The 22,115-nt window shown below is 38.4% G+C and overlaps 1 protein-coding gene across 5 annotated transcripts in view; it reads left to right on the top strand.

The window, feature by feature from the left end:
* Positions 1–22,115, top strand: part of Dnm3 (dynamin 3) — a 535,700-nt gene that overhangs the window by 145,677 nt on the left and 367,908 nt on the right. For all 5 annotated transcript variants that reach the window (XM_005374853.2, XM_005374856.2, XM_005374854.2 and 2 more), the window contains exons 3-4: positions 10,604–10,753; positions 12,156–12,359. In XM_005374853.2, coding sequence (XP_005374910.1) covers positions 10,604–10,753; positions 12,156–12,359 — 354 coding nt within the window. The remainder of the gene's footprint in view (positions 1–10,603; positions 10,754–12,155; positions 12,360–22,115) is intronic.

Genomic DNA, 22,115 nt, shown 5'->3' on the forward strand with positions numbered 1-22,115 from the left:
CATTTGCTTATTATTTGACATAATACAAATTTGTTGAGCCCATTTTTTAGTTTCTGGGGTAACTTTGGTGAATGAAGCAAACATAGGTGTTCTCTCGTCCTCACAGCATCCTGTGAAAGAGACACCATTTTGCAGAAGAGGAAACTGAGGCTGGGGGAAGTTAAGTGACTTCACACCTCATGTGATGAGGAAACGGCACAACCCACAAACACAGGCCCAACTCCAGTAACTTAATCACTGGGGTTCTTGACTACAGAATGTGATCCAACCTGTACAGAATGTGTGGGCTACCTGCAAGAAGGTTAACAAGGGGAACCTACCTTCCTTTAGGGATGTTTTATATATGGGTCTATAGTGCAGAAATTATGGAACAGTGTGTCTAGCCTATGAAACTACTGAAAAGGGTTATGAAATCATAGAATATATCTTCAAGCCAGGTTTTGGTATGGTGGCCCATGCAGATGATCAAGTAGTCACTACAATGTCATCAAAATTGCTTTTTTTCATTACAATCAATATGGGAGATGGTGTCTTAGTTACTTTTCTCTCATTGCTGGGACAAAACACCTGACACCCAAAATTAAGGAACAAAAGGTTTATTTAGCTCACAGTTTGTGGAGGTTTCAATCCAAGCTTGGCTGGCTCCAAGGCAAAGTGGCACATGGAAGAGGACAAGTTTATGGTGGCAGAAAATAGCAAAAGCAACAAGAGCAAGATGAGGAGCAGCAGCAAGCAGCCTCTTTCTCTCCCTTACATATGCAAAACTACCCGCCCCAGAGTGGGTGTCGCACTCACACCCATAATCCCAGCATTGGACCGTGGATCTATCACAAACTCTTGAAGCCTGCCCCCATGACTGCATGAGGCTTTGAGGGGGACATCCAGGCACAAACCATAACAGATGGTTTTAAAGGACTCTCTCTATGACGAGTGCACATTTTCTTCAAACACAATACTTTTCTCTCTCCTCTCTTGCCCACTGGTTGTATGGTATTCATGATATAAAAATGTACTTATTTAGGCATTTTATTGCAAAAATATGTACTGTCATCACCAAACCATATTATACTGATGAGTTATAAGTTCATGGGGCACATTTGACAATAAATAGTTCTGTAATCCCCACTCAACAATGCTGAAGGGGTGCCTCTGACTGGGACAGAGTCTAGAAGAATTATAAGGATTTGTAATTTTGTTATTGGAGCAAGCGTTTATAGCAGAACTCTTATGTTTTTAGCTAAATGTCCTGTGTGTCTGTGTAAGCTTTGACCAGGGGAGGAAACATTTTCTGAGAGACATTACAAAGAATGCTGTAGATGAAGACTCAAAAATTAAGTTGGTTAGTAGAAATTGACAAACATCTAAATTGACAAGATTTTAAAATTTATGTGGAAATGCAAAGGACACAGAAGAGCAAAAACAACTTTGAAACCTTATAGCAAAGTTGGAGAATTAACACTACTTGATTTCAGGAACAATAAAACTAGAATAGTCTATAGTGTGATGTTGGCATAAATGCAAATAGACTATTGGAACAGAATAGAGTTCAAACATGAACCTATACCTATATAGACCACTGATACCTGACAAAAAATTGAAAAGGACTTTCAGTGGAGATGGCCTTCAACAAACAGTGCTGGAAAAAACTTTTACATGCAAAAAATGGACTTCATTCCATACCTTCCACCATATACAGAAGTTACATGGGCTCTGCCTCCAGCTGATAACAATGTCAGCCACTTTTCATGTAGACACTTGAGCACCTTACCAACAACACTATGCTGAAGATCGTTAAATACTTAGATGAAATCTGGTGCTAACTTGTGCATAAAAGTCCATACTCAGAATTTTTTTGTCAAACATTTTGAATGCAATAACTCTAATAATGTATATTGTACTTCTGATATTTTCTTTGAAATACTTTGGTTATATGTATATTTATGAACTTGTTCTGATATGATTACTACTTAAACTTCATTTATTGTATCTAAGATTTTGTAGGGGAATGATATTTTTATTTTGCAAATCTTAGACCTTATTTCTGTATTTAAATCCAATTTCTTGAATTTTCACAACACAGGTCTTATTTCACTTTTTAATTATAAATTTTTACTTGGAAGAGCTCTTAATTTTTTATTTAAACAAGTAATGATATCAAATCATTTGCTGTTTTTGAACATGTATATTCAATTATTCTCAAATAACATTGCAATAATTCAATTTTCAGAAAACTTGTTTTGATATTTTCAGGTTCTAAACTTAGGATTATCAGGAAGAAGAAAAAAGAGCTATGGGAAGCCAAAAATTCACATTACAAAGCCTGTGATCTAAAGCCCAGGAGTTTCAGCATCTTGGCCTCACTCGGTGTTTTTCAGGTCTTATTTTAGACTCAGACTGTCTATACAGGGTTACTGGTTTCATCTGTGAAGAATAAAATATAAAGTTATAGGGAACAGAACTTTAAAATGGAAGTATCTCCAATAGCAAGAAGTGACAGCTAAAAACCGTATAGCAAGGGAAGAGATGGGGGGCATGATAAACACATAAAACAATTTTTAAGCCAATAAGCATAGCAAAGTTTGTTGAAATAAGAAATGTTTAGATTATGTATAGAACATTGTTTAAGAATATAGGAAGGGAATGCATACTCAATCTCTATCAGCGCCTGTTGTAATTTGTGTTTATCTTGCCCCTTCAGCAGCTTTTGATGCTATTGATTGTTCTCTTGAAAGACACCCTGTGACTTCGGCTCCCATAATGATGGATACTGCTGGTTTTCCTTCTATCTTTTTGGCCTCTCTGTCTCCTTTGTGAATGTATCATCTTCTCCCTGGCCTTTAAGGTTGCACTTGCCCAAGGCTCCTGTCAGGTCCTTCCACATTCTCCCTTGGACAGTTTCTTCCACGCCATAGGTTCAGTCTCCACCTGTGCCCCACGATGGTCACTTATAGCTCCTGGGCGCAACTCCAGACACATCTTTCTAACTGACTGCTTGAAACTCCTCTTGGGTATTTCAAAGCTATCTCAACCTCAATATGTCAAAAGCCATATTTATGATCATTTTCTTCTCTTGTCCCCAAAGCTCAAGCCTGTTGCCATGTTTATTTGTGGATTCATTCTCTTATTTCTTTATTCATCAATTTAACAAAAATATACTCTGTGCCCTACTGATGTAATTCACTGCTTAAGTCCTAGGAGCACAGCAGGGACAAGGTAGACAATGTTCTAGTTCTGGAGAGTATGTTCTAGTAGATGAAATACAGAGAATAAAAACTTCAGACCATGTAGGGCAGGTGAGGAATCTGGACTTTTTTTTGGTAATTACAATGAGAGCAAATAACAGGTTTTAAACATGGCACAAGTGTAATCTGACTTACGTTTTGAAAAAGATCCATCCATATGCTGGGTGGAGAATGGATTTATTGGAGTGAGAGTAATGGATTTACTGGATCGAGAGGACAGGCTACTTGCATGGTAGTGCAGGCTGGTGGGTGGCATGGGTGTGGAGGGGCATGGGAAATGAGAAGGTGCTTGGGAGACAGAAAGTACTTGGGAGAGAGCTGAGGAAAAGAGGGGAAGCCAGGATGGCCCTGTTTTCTGGTTTCATTCAGATGTGGGACCCTGGGGTGGGGCTGCAGGTATGAATGACGGACGGGCCAGGCAGTGGGGAATTAGGAAATTAGTTTTGTTACTAGGCTAATCTTGAGATATCTATTAGACACTCAAGTAGAAATGTCAACCATTAGAGTCACCTGTTAGCAAGTCTGGATTTCCAGGGAGAGATGAGTTCTGGAGATAAGAATTAGGAATAGTAGTATCTTTTGTATTGATTACTGTTCAACTGGCTTTGGCTTTATATCTTGTGAACAAAGTTCTAACTTCCATTTCATGACTGAATTCACATCTTAGTTTTCTGCTTTGTTCCTTCTGGGTCTGGAGTTCTGCTTCGTTGCCTTACTCTGCCTCTGAAAAATCCTAGAGCCCTGATCCTAAACCACAGTCTCTGTGTCTGGTCCCTGACACCTACTTGGCTCCAAACTTGTTTCTGCAATGAGCTTGATCCTCTTTACTTCCATCCACCCCACTGTCTGTAAGCCTCCTACTGAGATCTTACCTTTTACCCACTGAGGAGCAAAAAATAAGCTACAGCTGAAGTGATTTGAGATGGGGTTGTTCACTTCTTTGGATTTCCTCTTCTGCTTTATTTTGTTTTGTTTATCTTCCTGATTGCTAGACTGCCCCTGTTTACCTTAAATTGTGTTCTGCCTTATATGTGGGTCTGAAAATGATTCCTATCTAACTAAACCACCATGGTAGATCTCACCTTTCATTTGGAACTATATCAAGCCTGGATGAAAGTATCGCTTTTTAAAGCTGGCCTTACTCAGTGACATATGCAAAGTAGACTGCTTTAAAGAAGGAATGAAACTACAGATGTTCTTTATGCTAAATGCAACAGGCTTTAGGGAAACACAGAAATGCAAAATGTAGCCTCTGCATTTGAGGAAATATGTTTTCAAATATAATCATACAAAGCTGCTCTTTATAGCCAGAAAATTTAGCTAGTTGCAGTGAAAACTGCTCCTTGTTTATGTGATCCATGTACCCTAATTTCATCAGAATGCTATGCTCACAAACATCGATATTAAGCATTTCAATGGTAACACTCTGTCTAAAATATTGAGTACCACAGCTCTTAGAATAAAGACTGACAAGAAGTTATATGCCAGTACTCCATAAATATTACCTTTGATGTAACCTTGATTAATTGAAACATATGCATGTTTTTCCCCATGGAGGAGACATATTGGAAATATTTAAATTCTTATGGTCATGCTGTGCTTTTCACAGATGATTGGAACATTGCCCAGGCATAAACCATCTCATCCTTCCCCCAAACAATTTGTCAGTTGTTTAACCTAGCATAATTTGTTTTTCATGACCAGTAGAAATGACAGTACTAAAATGTGTTACAGGGAAATAAAAATAAAATAGAATTGTAGCTGTTTTCTTATACTCTCTTTTTTCATCTCTAGTCATTCTTTGATATAAAAAATGTACCCTAACCTTTGCTTCAAATGTAGGCTATTTTTAACATGGAGAAAATGGGAAATATATTTAAAGCTAGGAGTTTTCATTTTGTGAAATAGAAAATGTACTATGAGTTTCAGTGAGAAAGGTTATACTGCCAAAAAATAGAATTTCATGGATATAATATCATGCTTATGTACACATCACCTTCATCTTTTATGTGAGCTTGTGGCTAAGATATTGAATACACCACTCAGATTGATCCTGGGCTGAAGCCTAGAATTGTTTGAGAGAGCTTTTCATGTAACAAGATTTAGAATTAAGGGAACATCAAAGACTTGTCAGGATGTCCCTGCCATTTGTATATTTCTATGAGAAAGAATATTTCAAAACAGTAAGATGAGATTGTGTAGACCTTCAGACTTACTAGTTTCCCAAAATAGAAAAGTCTCAGAATAAATACATTTACCAGATCTTAAAAAGTCTAGCCATTAAGCTCTTCCATAGATGTTATCATTTCCTTGTGAGTACAGTTAACTGATGATTAGTTTTGTAATAGTTATTTCCAAGATTTTCATCTGTATTTGTATTTACAACTGCAGGAAGGCAAAGATGTGGTCTTTTTAGCTTTGCACTGCCAACAAAGATTTATTTAAGAATTTTGTGGTGATATAAACTAATTGAAGATCCTCCTTAATAGCAACTGTGGTTGATTGTACAAAACATTTCATACCCCCTCTGCTTTCCACCTATTTAAATGCTGCTCAGGAGGCTACAGGCATACCACAACAGTACTGACTGACCTACTTTATTCTAGTGGAACTCACATTATTAGCAGTATACTCCTGAGCTATGAATTGTAGTTACGGGTGCCATGTTTTTCTAAGAAGTGAGATGTGTGCTCTGGTGATTATCATTGTATTTAGTGTTAGAGACCTTTGAATTTCTGGGGTGGGGTAAAGAATGGACTATGGGCAGCCCCTTTCTGGTCAACTTGGATTTTACCTCAATATTCCACTTTGTAGGATCAGTTCTTTCCCAAGAGCTTCTTTGGGACCATAGAAAAAATACACCGTGGCTCCTGCCCCATTAGTTTTCCTGATATGCTGCGCATGTCTGTGTCCCGGCTATGGACACAGAATAAACGCAAGCTGATATCCCTTCTATGTTTATTCCTAAGTTACTCATTTAGGGTCATTCCACTGATAATATGTATAGAAGTATTTTTAAGACATGAAATGACTCCAGACAAATACGATAAATCCCCACCTTACCCCTTATCTCTACTTTTTCTCTCTCCTGGTGAATGTTCCTACTCCCAGGGCCTTTACCTCCAGCGATCGGTCTCACCCACTCGTTCTTCAGCTTCCTTCCTGTCCCTCCGGATGCGCGGAGGGCTTCTTGCTCTTCGTCTGGCTTCTGCTCCTCTTGCTTGAGACAGCACCGTCCCGTTTCTGTGTCATCACCGTCTCCCACTGCTGGCTTATTACCGCCACCCTGTGAATACTCTGCATCGTGCTCATATGGTAAAACTCGTCCTTCTTATCCTTGAAAGATTTGCCTGTCATCAGTCCCTACTTCCCCTCTGTCATTGTCTTTTAAGCCTAGTCCTACCTCAGTCAACCTCCCAAGGACCCTAGTGTAGCTAAATTCTGTTACCCGTTTTTAGTCCTCATCTTACCTGCCACGCTGGCGGTATTCGGCAGACCGGAAGGTCTTCTTTCCTGGAATACTCTATTTTGGTTCTCCTCGCCCTTGGATTCTCTCTCACCCTTTCAGTCTCCTTTTTCTGACCCCGTACACCTGGATCTCAGTGCTCTGAGCCTGTTATGTCTAACTCTCACTTAGTGATCTCATTTGCTTGCCTGACTTTAATGATCCCCAAATATATATCTCTAGCTTAGACCTCTCCCGGGTGAAGACTCCCGTACCTAGCCCCAAACACATTTTTTGGTGCGAAGTAGAAAAAGCTGTGCATTTCTGCAAGCACTTGACTGCCACCTTCTGGAGAGCTTTTGGAGTAAACAGACGCCTGGTAGATGACACTGAAAGTGAGCGCTGAAGGTGAATGGTTTCTGTCACAGGCGCGCAATTGTCGTTAGCAGCAAAATGTTCCTCCGCATGGGTGGGAAACTCTTTTTTCAGATTGTAAAGCCATGTAGGAGGAGAAGATTTAAAAAGGCATGAGGGTTTGACAGACACACCCATCCTTTCTTAAAACACTGGGCATCACAAGTTCAGTAGGTCCCAAACCCATCTCCTGACTCTCCATCCCCATCCCACGCTGTCCCAGCTTCTTTTCTTCTGTGTTTTCTATTTCAGAATTCCTCAGGTAGCTTGAGTCAAACTCCTCAAAGTTACCGTCGACGCCTCTCCCCACACCCCAGCGTGAACCCGTCAGTAAATCCTGTTTATCTTCCCTTCAAAATACATTCGAATCTCACCGCTTCCCAGCCCCAGGTTTGTGGCCGCGCTGGTACAAGCCCCAGCCTCCCTCCCCTGGGTGATTCCAATCGCAAGCTTCCTCTCTCCTTCTCCCTTGTCTGCCTGCCATAGCGCAGCCAGCGTTATTCATGCCAGAGCTAGGTCCCAGGTGTTTCTCCGCTACCCCAAACCCTCCACATAGTCTCCCGTCTCACCCAGAGTGAAAACCAGTGCCCTTGAAACAGCCCACCCGCGCCCACGTCTGCCCCACATTTCCAGCCATGGTCAGCTTCCTCGTTCTTGCTCAACCTGCCCGGCACACATCTGCGCCAGGCACTCTGCCTGCGTGCTTTTACCTACAGTGTGGCTTGCTCCCTCTTTTGCTTGAGTCACTGTTTCAGACAACGCTATCTCCTATTAGAGAAACCTTCCTCAACCCAACTAAAACAGCAATGTTCCCTCCCCTCAAAGCGCTTGCCATCCCCCACTGTTTTAGTGGGCTGTCCACAGCACTTAGCATCTGGCCCGCACACACGCCTTGTGCCCCCTTTTCCTCATTAGAATTTCACCTACGTGAGACTGAAGACTTCTTTCTTTCCCTCTCCTATATTCATGTCTAAAACAAGGCTTGCCAAATAGAAGGGTCTTAATGAATGTTAAATACAGGAATACAGGCATCCCTGAATCTGTCAGTGGAACCTGTCCTCAAAAAGACTAAAAGGTCTGAGATGGTCCTGAATAATAAAAATCTTTCAATTCCAAGAATAAAAGCATTTTTCAGGCGTCTAGGAACTAATTTAAATCTAATTTGAAAATTGTGTCGATCTTACAACCTTCAGAAAGGGCTTTACTTTCCTACAGAGAAAGCAAGCAGGCGCCATCTAGTGGTAACAAAAAAGCCCACATTTGTGTTCTTGAGTATTAATAATTAAAATTTGTCCTTGATCCAGAAGCTTATCACAGAAATAATTATGATCGCCCGTACATCTTCAAGTGCGTGTTTTCCACAGAATACACTGAATTAGAAAATGTAGCCTCAATTTTTTTCTAAATTATTTCCGACTCGTTTTCCTTATTTTTTTTTAATTTTTAATTTTTAATTTCTGGAATCTGTCTCTTTTCCCCCCTTTTCATTTTTCTTACATTTTGTACTCTTTTCCTCTGAACTCTTACATGAAGGCTCTAACTTCTGGGGGCTTATACTGTAATAAAAATGGAACCCGGGAGGGGAAGTGTGTGGTAAAACCCTGTTGAATGATACAGTGATCTCTTCCAGCTATGCTTCCAGTTGAAGCTTCACCGTTTCCTTAGAAGAATGAACTTTGAAGCGATTTAACCTTCTGTTTTTCAGAAAATGGCACAGATCATGATATAGAGGAACTGAGGCCGAGAGAGACATATTCATTGGCAAGAAAGTCAGAAATTAAGTTTGTCTGTCATTCTAACATTTGAAAAGCTAGGCCGTTTCCGTACGTTGGTAAAATCCGCAGTCCTCGTTGGGGGTCTTTGACCTTTTCAGTCCCCAGTTGCTGGGGTGGAGCTGGAAAGTCTTTGCCCCAGGTAAGCCTGAGCTTTGATCCCACAAATGAAGAAAGGGGGCAAGAGTCCCAGGAAGGAGATGAACTCTGGTTGTTGACACTCCAGGTAGTGCCTGGCCTTTGCTCTGGAAGGAGGTTGTCTGAGTATTGCTAGGCATAAGAGTTGGACCAATAGAATGACACAAAATAGATTTCTTATCAACATAAAGAAACATTTTCCAGTAAGATTTATTTTTCCTCAAAGTGGAAATCAAAACCTCAACTCCGCATCAGTGGATGAATCCAAGCAGAGGCGGGGCGGGGGGGGGGGAATGGCCTGATAAGGATTTGTTGAAATTATTAAGATTCTCTGGTTTTCTGAAAGATTCTTCATTCTCCCTATATAGGTTCACATCCCAGCCCCCCTTTATTATTCAGTTCATGTCCCTCTTCCTGTTTTGGGCAGTGAAGCTTGAAGCCATCTCTTCTATCATGCCCTTTCCTATCACTTTAAGTGCAGCTCAGTTTATTTCACACTGTGTTTTCTCCCCTGAGGTATAAGCTTAAGCTCTCCATGTGAGTGCTAAGCTACTTGAGATAGGAGATTATATCTTATTGCTGTCTCTGCTCCCCACTCCTCAGCCTTGCCATGTTGCCTTCAAGGGTAAACATGCAAGGGTATGGCGGGGAACGCAGAAGCTACCAGTAGTGTCTTCCCCTGGCATCCTGGCCCAAGGTGCTTAGCCTTAGTCTAAGTTTGGTGGAGCAGTTCTTCAGCTAGGTATTGCACAAACCTAAATATTTGTTTAGATTTGTTTCCTTATTGAAACTATATCAACGTTTTCATCTAACTGTACTAGTGTTCCTTTTGAATTGTGTTATCTTTTCATTTACTTGATATCTGTGGAGTAGTTCTCATGATAATATAGTTAATAGGATTTTACTGATATGAAAAAAAAAAACCGTAGTTTTCTATTATTTATGTGGTTGTTTTAGGGTTTAACTTTCTGCCTAGGTACTGATTTTTTTTCTCGGATTGCAAGTATTTTCCATGGTATATTAATGTGCCTCTTTTTTTCTTCATAAAATATCTAATTACACAAGTCGGTGTGGTATTTGTAATAACATGTTCTTAAGTCAAAATACTCCATATCTCATTTCTTCTTAAATAATGAAGCAGATGTTATTTCTAAATTGTTTCACCTGCTGAAGATGTATTTAAGTGACTTAGTATTTCATCCTAATGAAATGGGTACTTTAAAAAGAGAGATGCAAACAGGATTGTTGGGTAGAGTTTGCATGTACCCCAGATGTAATTTCTTTAACAATCAGGCACTATTGTTTGTTTTATTATTGAGACAGCCACAGTTCTTTTACAATTATTTAATAGCCTGGATGGTTTAAGAATTTCTTGTAGTACTACCTGAAAATTAGCAAGTTTATCAGTCATAGCATTTGCACCATTTAATATTTCTAGAGTTTTAATAATGATCTTTGGGAGCTGGTGTGTTCTCTATATGATGGCTGAGGGACAATATTGAATATTTTGACTTGTAGCTATAGAAATATTATGCCCCTATAATTATGGCACATATGCATACATCTAGATTGTATTAATTTGTGTTTTTCAGAATATGCCGAATTTCTACATTGCAAAGGAAAAAAATTTACAGATTTTGATGAAGTTCGCCATGAGATTGAAGCGGAAACAGATAGAGTGACTGGAATGAACAAAGGCATTTCTCCTATACCTATTAACTTACGAGTTTATTCCCCTCATGGTAAGTAAAATTGTAAAACTCCAAATCTTCTTCTCAAACATTTTTACTAGGTTAGTTAGGATACATTACTTACATAGAAGCTACAAACAGTGTTGAGTTTCCAGGCTAATGTTTGGGTGCTGCCGTAAATGGCATGTTTCAGAGGGCTCTTCGAGTATTTATGGGGAGACAGGTGAGATGACTTTTTAAAAACTCAGAATTCAGGTAGGCATTTAAAAACAGAAAGGTTTGTGCTAATATCATTTGGAGAATTTTTTATGCCCATATCTTGTACTCTGAGTAACTACTTTGAAAATAACAATACACTGTGTATTAACTATTGCTATTCCCCTGTAATTTTTTTTGATAAAATAAAAAAAAATCTTTTTTCTAATAAACTTTCAGAATTTGAAGGGAATACACATGAAAATTTCCGTTTTTATGATCTTCAATCTTTGCAGAAATCTTCGAAGTATGTGGGTTGAGGCTTCCCTTGTTGATTTCCTGGCGTCCCTGTATATTTTTATTTATTTTCTTCCTGTGATTTTTTTGTTTTTGTTTTTGAGACAAGGTCTCGCTCTGTAAGTCAGACTGGCCTTGAACTCATTATCTAGCCCAGGGTGGCCTCAAACTTGTGGCAGTTATGCCTCAGCCTCCCAAGTGGTAGGATTACAGGCATGTGCCATCATGCCTGGCACAACAGTTTTTATCCCTACACTACATACAGAAACTTATAAATTAGATCCCTAGTTCATGATATGTGATAGGAAATAACTTTTATTCTTACTAGACTTTTAGTAGGTCAGAACTTTGTTTCTAGTTCTCTTGTCCAGCTCTTTGCTTTTAGAGCAGAGTGTGGATGACATAAGCTCAATTAGGACTCCTCTTTGGTGCCACCATTGAGAGGGTGACAGCCAGGCTGTCATTGCCTTTGTCTGTATATTCCACTCACTACACTCAGGGCCGCACCGGTGGTAAGAGCTTTCCAGTAAGCTAAGTGGTTAACCTGCTACAGAGAACATGATGTTTTCAAAGGAAGGCCAAATTGTACCCTGAGAATTTTTATACCATTTGAAGGTACTGTACAAGACTGGCAGACAGCACACGCATTTATTGTTTGATGTTTTAATTATAATCCTCTCATTATGACAGCTAGGATATGACAGCTCTCTCAGGAAACTGTTAGGCATGCTACTCAGGGCCTTTCAAATTATGTTAAAATGATCATTTGGCATAGCACAGTCATATAAAAATAGAGAACACCAGCAAAACCATTTTGTATCCTGTGCTTTTTATTCTACACATTTGGGTAGGAGTCATTCAGATGCACCGTGCAGAAAGCTGAGCTAAGTGACAGATGAATCTGCAAAATACATGTCTTTTAGTGTTGAAGAGGTAAGTAACTCTACTCCTTTCTACACAGTGCTAAATCTAACCCTTATCGACCTACCTGGAATAACTAAAGTTCCCGTGGGAGATCAGCCACCAGATATTGAATATCAGATCCGAGAAATGATTATGCAATTCATCACAAGGGAGAACTGTCTGATTTTGGCCGTTACCCCAGCCAACACCGACCTTGCAAACTCAGATGCACTGAAGCTAGCTAAAGACGTTGATCCCCAAGGTGAGTGTGTGGCCTTCAAGATGACAGGGAATTATTTTACAATATCTAAGGTTTTGGTATATGGAAAGGGTGCACAGACGTTCGCATCTTGAGTTCATTATGAACAAAATTCAACATGGTTGTTGTTGGTAAACATTATGCACTTAAGACACTGAAAGAAAGACAATTAGGGAATATGGTTAAAATCTGTACAAATAACTGTAATTAAGATATACAAGAGATCTAAGAAAATAGACATTTCTAGGCCACATGGCCTATTTATATTTCAAAGTCAGTAAAAGAAAGTTCTAGTCCAACAGAACTAGTTAATTTAGCTATTACGCGGTACCTGAAGATACTCTCAAGGAAGAGGCTTTCTGAGGTTTGTTTGCTTCTTTAAGTAGGGTGCTGCTTTAGTTTAGTTGAGTTTAGTTTAGTTCACATAAGCTATAATGGAGGAATTATTCCTTTGAGAGAGCACTTGCTGCTGTGCCGGCCATTCTCATCTGCCTCCTTATTGTCAGTCTCTACCTAGCACCTGGCTGCAGGCCTGAAACCCTCTAAGCCAAGTCAAAGACAATCTTCTTTCCATCCTACTGCTGCCCCAATGCACTTGAGGCTTTTCACTTACAGTTAACCTAGCAATTTACAGACAAACCTTTTTAATTTTCATGACACATTATTTAAATATTCAAAATAAAATCTATTAGAATTTTAGTTTTTAAGTGTTATCAAGGCTTAGGCCAGGCATGGTGGTGCACGCTTGGAGTCCCAGCACTTGGAAGACTGAAGCAGGAGGACTGCAATGAGTTCGAGGCCAGCCCTAGCTATACAGTGAGTTCAAGACCAGCCTTAACAGCATAGTGAGACCATACTGGCCATAGTGAGAAAATCCATATTGATGTGGGTAAGAGTTTAGATTATTCCGTGTTACTGATTGGTTTAAACACATGTTTACTAAAAATGAGAGTTCTGGGGCTGAGGATTTAGCTCAGTGGCACAGTGACTGCCTGGCAAGTGCGAGATCATGAGTTCGATTCCCGGTACTGGAAAAAAAAATAAAAATGAGAGTTCTATACAGTAAGTAAAATACAGCCTGATAGAATTTCCTTTGGATCTTTTTGAGAGGAAAATAATTGCCAGCAATTGGTTAGCCATTGAGATTTAGAATTATCTTTTTTTTTTTTGTAGTACTTGATCTTGTTTAATTATCACAGTAACCTTTTGAGGTCAGGTTTATTATAACTTTAATTTTAGAGATGAGGTATTCAGGCTTGAAGAAGCTGATGTACAAATAGGGTAGGAAAGATCTGCTTTCCAAACCCGTGTTCTTTTATCTAAATCATTTCATAAGGCTGTTACTAAAGGAGTGGTCTGATAAAATAGCAAGAGCAGCAGGTAATGAGGGCGTTCACAGACACATTGTGCTTGCGGGGATGCTACCTGACCACTGTGAATATCACTTGGGAAAACTTTCTCACCCTAACCAACCTCTTGTATTGTGGTGAAACTAAAACCAAAGCGTGTAAAAGCATTTTGAAAAGGTCACCATACAGAAAAAAAGTAAAACATTACATAATTCCGTGGCTTGGAACTTGACTTTCAAATAGTATAGGCAATTCCCTTAAAGCTTTGCTTAAAATCCTCATTTACTTGGTAAAAACAGCTTTCACAAACAATGGGAAAAAAGCTTCAGCTTTATGTGGCCATAAGTCTATAACATTCTACATATACTAGGAGAACTATTTCATTAGTAAACTTATTTTAATATAATGTATTAATATGTCCCAGTATCATAGTATTAGTTATTTTATAGAGGCTTTTATTTTGAATATAATTATGTGCAAAATTTGTAATTTCCTTATAAATGTAAATTTCTTCCTCATAAATATGAGGTTTGATAAAAATACAGTGAATATTTAAATTAAAGATTACTACAGTAAAAGATACATTCTCATTAATCCTCTCAAAATACTACTCACTGTCAGCGTACATATCCCATTATTCTTGTCACTTTCTGAAGCAGTTCTGGAAGTCTACTTTCATGAGTGTCTACTTGCACTATTAGGGCGGCCTCAATGTTGAAATAATTACCTTTGGTTATAACTTTGACTTTGGGGTAGAGCCAAAAGTTTCATGGTGTCAGGTCTATGGAATAAGGTGGATGAAGACAATTAATATTTTTATGAGCCTGCTTTTTCACTGGATGGCATTTGGCAGCAGCATTAACCATATTTTTAATCATACCTTGTAAAGACACTGATAAAGGAGGATCTCTAGAACTGCTTCAGAAAGTGGCAAGAATGATGTGATAAATGTATTCAAATGAAGAGGAGTGTTTTGAGGGGAGTTAATGGCAATCTGTCTTTTACTATACTACATTAAAATTTAAACATATACCATATTTTTTTATCAACCCTTTTATATTCAAATATACTGAAGTCCTGCTTAGGTAAAAATGGCCTGCCTGTGTCAAATAGGCTAAATTTAGTACAAATTAGTAGTTACTACCTAAAATGCACTACCTCTCAAAAACTTGTGTAAATATATACATTGGTGGAGAAAATTCTAATTCAGGTAAATAAAGAATAATCCTCTGTGATGTAAATCAGTCATTCTCTCAGTCAAAAATAACACGTCAGGGAAAATGTACATGACCTGGTGAGAACAGGCCACTTGCATATCCATCAGTCCCAAAGACCGACAGGGTACTAGATGTCACAGCCAGATTACCCTCACTATCTCATCTAGGTAGGGATGAAGTCAGTTGATAGACTGAGTAGTGGGGATCTAGCATTTTATCATATTGAGTTTATTTATGATGGTTTACTATCCACCTATCCTGACAGGTTCTAATGGTCATAAAATAAAGATGTTATGGTTCTCTTCTGTTCCACATGGCTGGCAGTGTTACTGACATCTTCATGTTGTGCAGATACTATACCTTAGCTGAGTTCATCATAAGGAAACACAATTTCTGTGTGGAAGAAGGGGAGTCAGTGGTGGTCCTGATTTATTACTTGAGCAATGAGTTCATTATCCATGAAGAATGTCACTGTGCCTTTTATCTTCGGATCGCAGCAGTATTTTAGCACTACCCATCAAGCTTGTCGTCTATAATAGAGGGCTGTTCAAAGGCCTCACTAGGGAGGCAAATGTGTCTGGAAATTCCTTTCATGGTGATTTATCTCACAGCAAATGAATTTCATTTCTAAATCTAACATGACCAGAGGCCTTCATGGAGTCTAAAATCACCCCAAGAGGAACGTTAGACCTCTGGCTGGGAAAAAGGGCATCGTTTTCTCTTGAGGTGAAATTTGTGAACTGGGCTAGAACTGACAACAAAGCTGGAGGCTGACTTCAGTTGTTTTATGCAGGTGTGTCCCTACCTGTTTTCTCAAGCCTTTGCATTTTGATGTCTCTCTCTTTAATCTGGATAAAGCTGAAGTCTCTGGGTGATGTAAACTGACAGTCATTGACCTTTGGCAATGCTTAGCCAACATGCACTTTTCTGTCTCATCATGGGGAGGCTAGAGGTGCTGCTAAGTTGAGCAGAAGTTTTCAACAGCCAGGAATTTAGTCAGTACTTGGAATGAAATGAATAGTTTTATAAACAGCAAACATAAGAGGAATCAATGCAGAAGACCTATATTTTAGCTTCTTCAACCTATTCTTTGCCCCTAATGTAGTTCTCATTTTAGCTTGAAAATTTTAGTTTAAGTATTTGACCAAATTAAGAAAATTGATGATGTTAAATAATTGTAATGAGAATATATATTAAGTAATATTATTGATATTAATTGAATCAATTATTATGTATAAAAATTCTTATTCTTTAAGGGGAAATAACCTAATGTATATCTCCTAGAAGTCATATTTTGACTTATTATTGTTATTATTATTATTATAATTATTAGGTTGTACCAGGGATAGAATTCAACCCCAGCCTCTTTGAATTTAATTATTTATTGTGAGGTGGAAGCTCACTACACCTTTAAATTGCCCAGGCTGGTCTGGGACTTGGGATTCTCCTGCCTGAGTTTCTCAGAATGTTGGGAATACAGGCATGGGCCACCATACCTGGCTTTACTTCTTAGGTGTTGTGTTTTTGAGCTTATTTTTTTAGCATGAGTGAGACCTATAAAAGAAATTTTGTCTTTTTGAAATGAAGTTCTGAGAGCAATGGCAAACCCCAACAGATTTGTGATCTTCAAAAAAATTGTTTTAGATTGGTTTGGTTTAATTCATCATCTTTTTTCTTTGTAAATTTTTTTTTTTTTTTGGTTTTTCTCTGGTACCGGGAACCAAACTCACGACCTTGCGCTTGCCAGGCAGGCACTTTGCCGCTGAGCTAAATCCCCAGCCCTGTAAATTTTTTATTAGTATGTATTTGCTACTTGTCTTGGGGAGTTGGTACATTTGCATATTGCATCTTTATCCTTTTTACTTCCCCTTCCCCTCCGCTCTCTCCCGTTCTTCCGTCTCTAGATCCCCTTACCATTTGCAAAAGGTCTACCTCCCTATTTCTTCTCATCTTTTACTTTCCTGGTTTCAATGCATCATTCTTTTAAACTGAGCATTTACTAGCTAGGCTGAACCAAGGAAAAAGTTAGATGCCTGCTCTAAAGAAAGCAAGAGCCATAAATATATATGCTCTTACACTCCTGTGTGGTCAAAAATTTATAGGAAGTATATGAAGTCTCCCATCGTAATATTATACTCCAAAGTCTGAGAATCATATGAGCACTTTAAATGCATATTATTATTTTGCATTGTATGTACTTGCATTTTTCATCATGCTCCATTAGTATATGTTTGCAATAAATAATTACATTCATCTTAGGGAACTGGTACACATACATATTACATCTTTTTCAGCTACTTTTTTCTTTCTTGAGACATAGTATCAGATTCTCAAAGTTAAAAGAGGAAAGGTTTATTATAGCTCACAGTTTGTAGAGGTTACAATTCTTAGTTAGCTGGTTCCACAACAGGGCAGCATGGCAGACAGGCATCACAGAAGAGAAACCATTCATGGTGGGTAGAAGGCAGCAAAGCAGTGAAGTTGTGAAGCAGCAGTGTGAAGACCTGCCTGCTTTCTGCCTCTTTACATCCATCCAGGCTACCTGCTGTTTGGGTGGTGCCACCCACACCCGGGGGGGGGGGGCTTCCCATTATCCACGCCCATAACTATGCCAAATGAATTGGTGGGTTAATTTAGTAATCACACTCCCTTAATCCCAGCATCAGACATTCAGATCCACCCACCTCTGAAAAGCCTCACATATGACCTCTGTCTTGGTTACTTTTCTCTCATTGCTGAGACAAAATACCTGACACCCAAAATTAAGGAAAGACAGGTTTATTTAGCTCACAGATTGTGGAGGTTTCAGTCCATGCTCAGCTGGCTCGAAGGCAGAGTGGCACATGGTACAGGGCAAAAGTTCATGGCAGCAGAAAACAGCAAAAGCAGCCAGAGCAAAAGGGAGGAGCAGCAGTGCCAAGTAGCCTCTTTCCCTCCCTTACATTGTGTGCAAACTATCCGCTCCAGGGTAGGTGCAGCACTCACACCCGTAATTCTAACATCGGATCATGGATCAATCGCAAACTCTAAAATCCCACCCCATGACTGCATGTGCCCTTGGGGGGACACTCAGACACAAACCATAATAACCTCATAGGACATTGAGGGGACATCTAGACACAAGTCATAACAATATCTTACACATTTTTACTTCCCTTTCCCTTTCCACCCTCTGATCTCCTCCCATCCCCAGATCAGAGTTATTTGCATATACAACTCTTGTAAGTTTCTCAAATCTTACATTATAAATTAACCCATTTTCAAAGACATATCTAGCTGTGGAGAAATAGCCTTACTCAAGAGTAGAGAAGAGTTTCCATTGCAAAATTTAAGAGTAAACTTGAGTCTTATTTAGAACTGAAGATACTATATTAAAGAATTCATTTTAAAAGCTTTCAATAAAGTATGTACTCTTACCATGCTGTTTTAATTGGGAAAATGAAGTGGCCTTGGTTTTTGAAATTTACTGTGAAAGAAGAGATAGCAATATGTTTAGAACTTAGTGTGCATGTGTGTGTGTGTGCATGCGTGCAAGACAGAAAGAGATTACATAGAGAAATTTGGATTATTTTCTAAAGAGAAAGGAAAGAGCATGTTGTGTAGACACTGACGAAATAAATGTGCTGTTAAATGGAGCTTGTGATTGGTAGTGTTGGAGGCCATAGTGACGTGAATTACTAAAACTGACACATTCACTCCTTTTGCCACTGGGGGTCACTGTAAAGACATTGCTTGAACAAGTTTAAACCTTCCCGGAATTGCTCCTTGTGGAGTTTCAATACAGAAATTTAATGTAGAAAAGAAATGCTATTTATTGGAAAAACTGAAAAAAATAGAAAGTAATAAAATATTTTCTCTGGCCATGAATTTAATTGGAAATTAGTAATGTTTATTTTCTCAAGAATTATCTTTATATAAATATGGATATGTTGCTTCACTATTCAAAGTGTTTAGTTAAATTGACTATAGTATTATAGAATAATTATGTTCTCATGTCTTTGTTATTTAAAAATTCAAATTTGAGGTCCAGTCACTAGTTGCCTATGCAATTAATTATTACTCTTGGATTCTGATATAACAGTGAGTTTCTAACATTTCCATTAACATAGTATAAAAATATTGTACAAACCATCCTAGAATATATAATTCAACTAGAGTCACACAGTTATTTTGTGGAGAGCATGAATAAAACATGACCACTTGAAAAAACAAAAACAAAACAAAAAGTTTTTGAAATGGCTGTAGTTTCTTAATTTTTCCTGGATGACTTTCAGGGTCCTTTCTTTTCCCTTTCTCTTCCTTTCTCTTTCCCTTCCTTCATCCTCATGACAGCTGGGGATGGGGAAGACAGAAAGGAGGTGGGGAGAGAAAGGGTGGAAGGGGAAAGAACACCGCTGAAGGACTGTGCAGGCCAGAGCCCACCTGCACTAAGTGTTGGAATTGTTTGATCCCCAGAAATATTCAGCGCATGCATTGGAGGAGGAAAAGCCTTGGATTGCTTTTGGGACAGGAATTTGCACTATTGGTTGGGTGAGAAAGTGGGCATGAGATTTCAGGACATTTGCAAAATACTTGGAAAGGTAGACTGAGAAGAAGGGAAGAAAGTGAAGCCAACTTCTCAGCCATTTCCTTAAAAGTTTTAGGGAAATGAGATGTTTTAGGGATGGAGCTCTGTTGAGACTGAGGAATAGTAATATACTTATACAGAGAACAAAGAAACTGGAAAATGGGAAAATGTGGTTAGAGAGTAGAATATGAAAGTTCAGGATTTACAGCTGAAACAGATGTGTCCAAGTTATAAATATCCACGATGTGGTTACGGGAGGAAATTGTTACAAGGGCATGTAGGTGAGAATCATTGAGTAGAAGAGGTCAGAGACCTAAATAGAGAACTGTACACAGCACACTCGTTTTTATGTGCTGGTAGAAGAATGTGGTTGGGAAAAGCTGGTCTTTTCTCTGACCTTGGTCTTTATGGCTCCTGGGAGAATATGGTCTACATGTAAGAGGTATGAAGAGGAGAATCAGTTTAAATTGAAGACCAGCAGGTGATAAATATTATTTAGACCAGAGCATGGATGTGTTGGAGTAATTTGGTGACAGCAAAGATGGTTCCAGATGGCACAGTGAGAAGAATTGGCAGCTAGGTGAGAGGAGGAAGCAGGCAGCATGTTGGAATGAAAGTAAAGCTGTGCTGATAAAATAACAGAGAAACATTCCAGAGAAGTTTTGTCTTAATTAGAATTCTCATTAATGAAACCATAACATATAAACATTACATTTCAAAACAATATAGTTTCGTTGTTAATAGCACAAACTCTGAAGTCAAAATACCGGAGTTTAAAATTTGGTTCTACCAAATTTTGGCTCTGTACATTTTGATTGTGTAATCAAGGACAAATTTCTTGATCTTTCTGTGTCTCAGTTTCCTTATTTATACAATAGAGATAATAATACCTTCCATATAGGATTATTTTTATGTTACATGAATTAATGTCTGCAAAGCACCTAGGAGAGTGGCTAGTGCTTAATAAGCCATATGAGAGTGTTACGAAAGATAAATTGTTCATTGGTTAAAATGTGAATTAGTGACTCCTGGGTCTCATACCTGTCAGGTTACTTTTCCACCAGGAATTTTTTTTATAAAGACTTTTTAAAAGCCCCAATAAAGTGTGGCTGTTTCAGAAAGTGTATACCTACTAAGCTACAATCTCACTCAGTAACGTTCACCTTTGCTTTAAACTTCTGCCTAATTATATCTTAGGGCTGACAGTACTATCATTTGGATACAGCTCTTTGTACATTGATGAATGGATCATCACCTATATAAGTCCTTATGATGTTCAGAGCCAGAGCCAACCCTTCCAAAATTATATAGCTATGCAGTTGTTTGTGTATTTGTGTGTTTTATTTTCAAAAGTCACGCTTTTTGAGAATAGTGCCAACAGTGGTGTGAATAACGCAAATCATGTTCTCTTTAAATTAGGTCCCAGGGGTGACTGACTTAATAGAAGCCTGTGCTGTTGAAGAAATTCCCATTCTGGGAGGACAGGTGGCCAGGGGAGCTTGGATTTGGTTTGGGTGTAAGGGATGACGTTTAACAAGAGAGATCTGGTGGTATTGACTAGTCACAAATTAACCAGCCTGAACTAAAAAGAGTTTCCACCACCCATAAAGCTTTCCTTGTGTTACTTCTGTCTTTCTTTACTCTTGGACCTCACCCCTGCCTCCAGGAAAACACTGAACTGTTTTCTGTCCTGTAAATTAGATTCGTATTTTCTATAGTTTCGTAGAAATGGAGTCATACATAAGCACTCTTTGTACCTGGCTTCCTTTGGTCAATATAACATTTTTGAGGTTATGCCACTGCATGTGTCAAGAGTGCATTCCTTTAAACTGATGACTTGCATTTCATTGTGAATGTGGAACACTTTGTCATTGTATTTACCTGTTGATGGATCTGTAGATTATTTCTAGTTTTAGGTTATTAGCGATAAAACTGCCATAAATATTAATGTAAACATTTTCTATGTTTGTATGTTTAACTCCATGTGGGAAATAAAAGTAGAATTGTTGGGTAATTGTATAAGGCTATTCACATATATATATATATATATAATATTTATTTCAATCTTTTGCTTATTTATTTATTTAATTTGTGGTTCTGGAGATCCAACCCAGGATTTCATATATGAGATATGTGCATGCACTGTACCACTGAGCTGTATCCCAACCCCTCTTGTTTAAACCAGGTTACTTTTTTAATACTAAGTTGTAAGTTTTAAAAAATGTATTCTGATGCATATCTTTATTGGTAATATTTCCTTAGTTCACAGCCTACCTGCCCAGATTCACTAGCCATATCTTTTGAAGCAAAAGTTTTAATTTTGAGGTCAAATTATAAATTTTTCTTACATAGTTCATTCTTTTATCCTAAGAAATTGTTGCCTAACCCCATTTTGGAAAGATTTTTTTCCTGCACTTTGATCTAGAAGTTTTATAGGTTTAGCTTTGGATTTAGGGCTGTGGTTTTTTTTTTAATTATGGTGTGAAGAGTCAGAGTTCATTGTTTTCATGTGGAGATAGATGGCTCCTGTACCATTTATTTTGGATACATTGTTGTCCTTTCTTCATTAAACTGCATGAATATTTTTATTCAAGGCCATTTATATACCCATGTATGTGTATATATA

The sequence above is a fragment of the Chinchilla lanigera genome, unplaced genomic scaffold (assembly GCF_000276665.1).
Source record: "Chinchilla lanigera isolate Chin_1 unplaced genomic scaffold, ChiLan1.0 scaffold00005, whole genome shotgun sequence".
NCBI classification, from domain to species: Eukaryota; Metazoa; Chordata; class Mammalia; order Rodentia; family Chinchillidae; genus Chinchilla; species Chinchilla lanigera.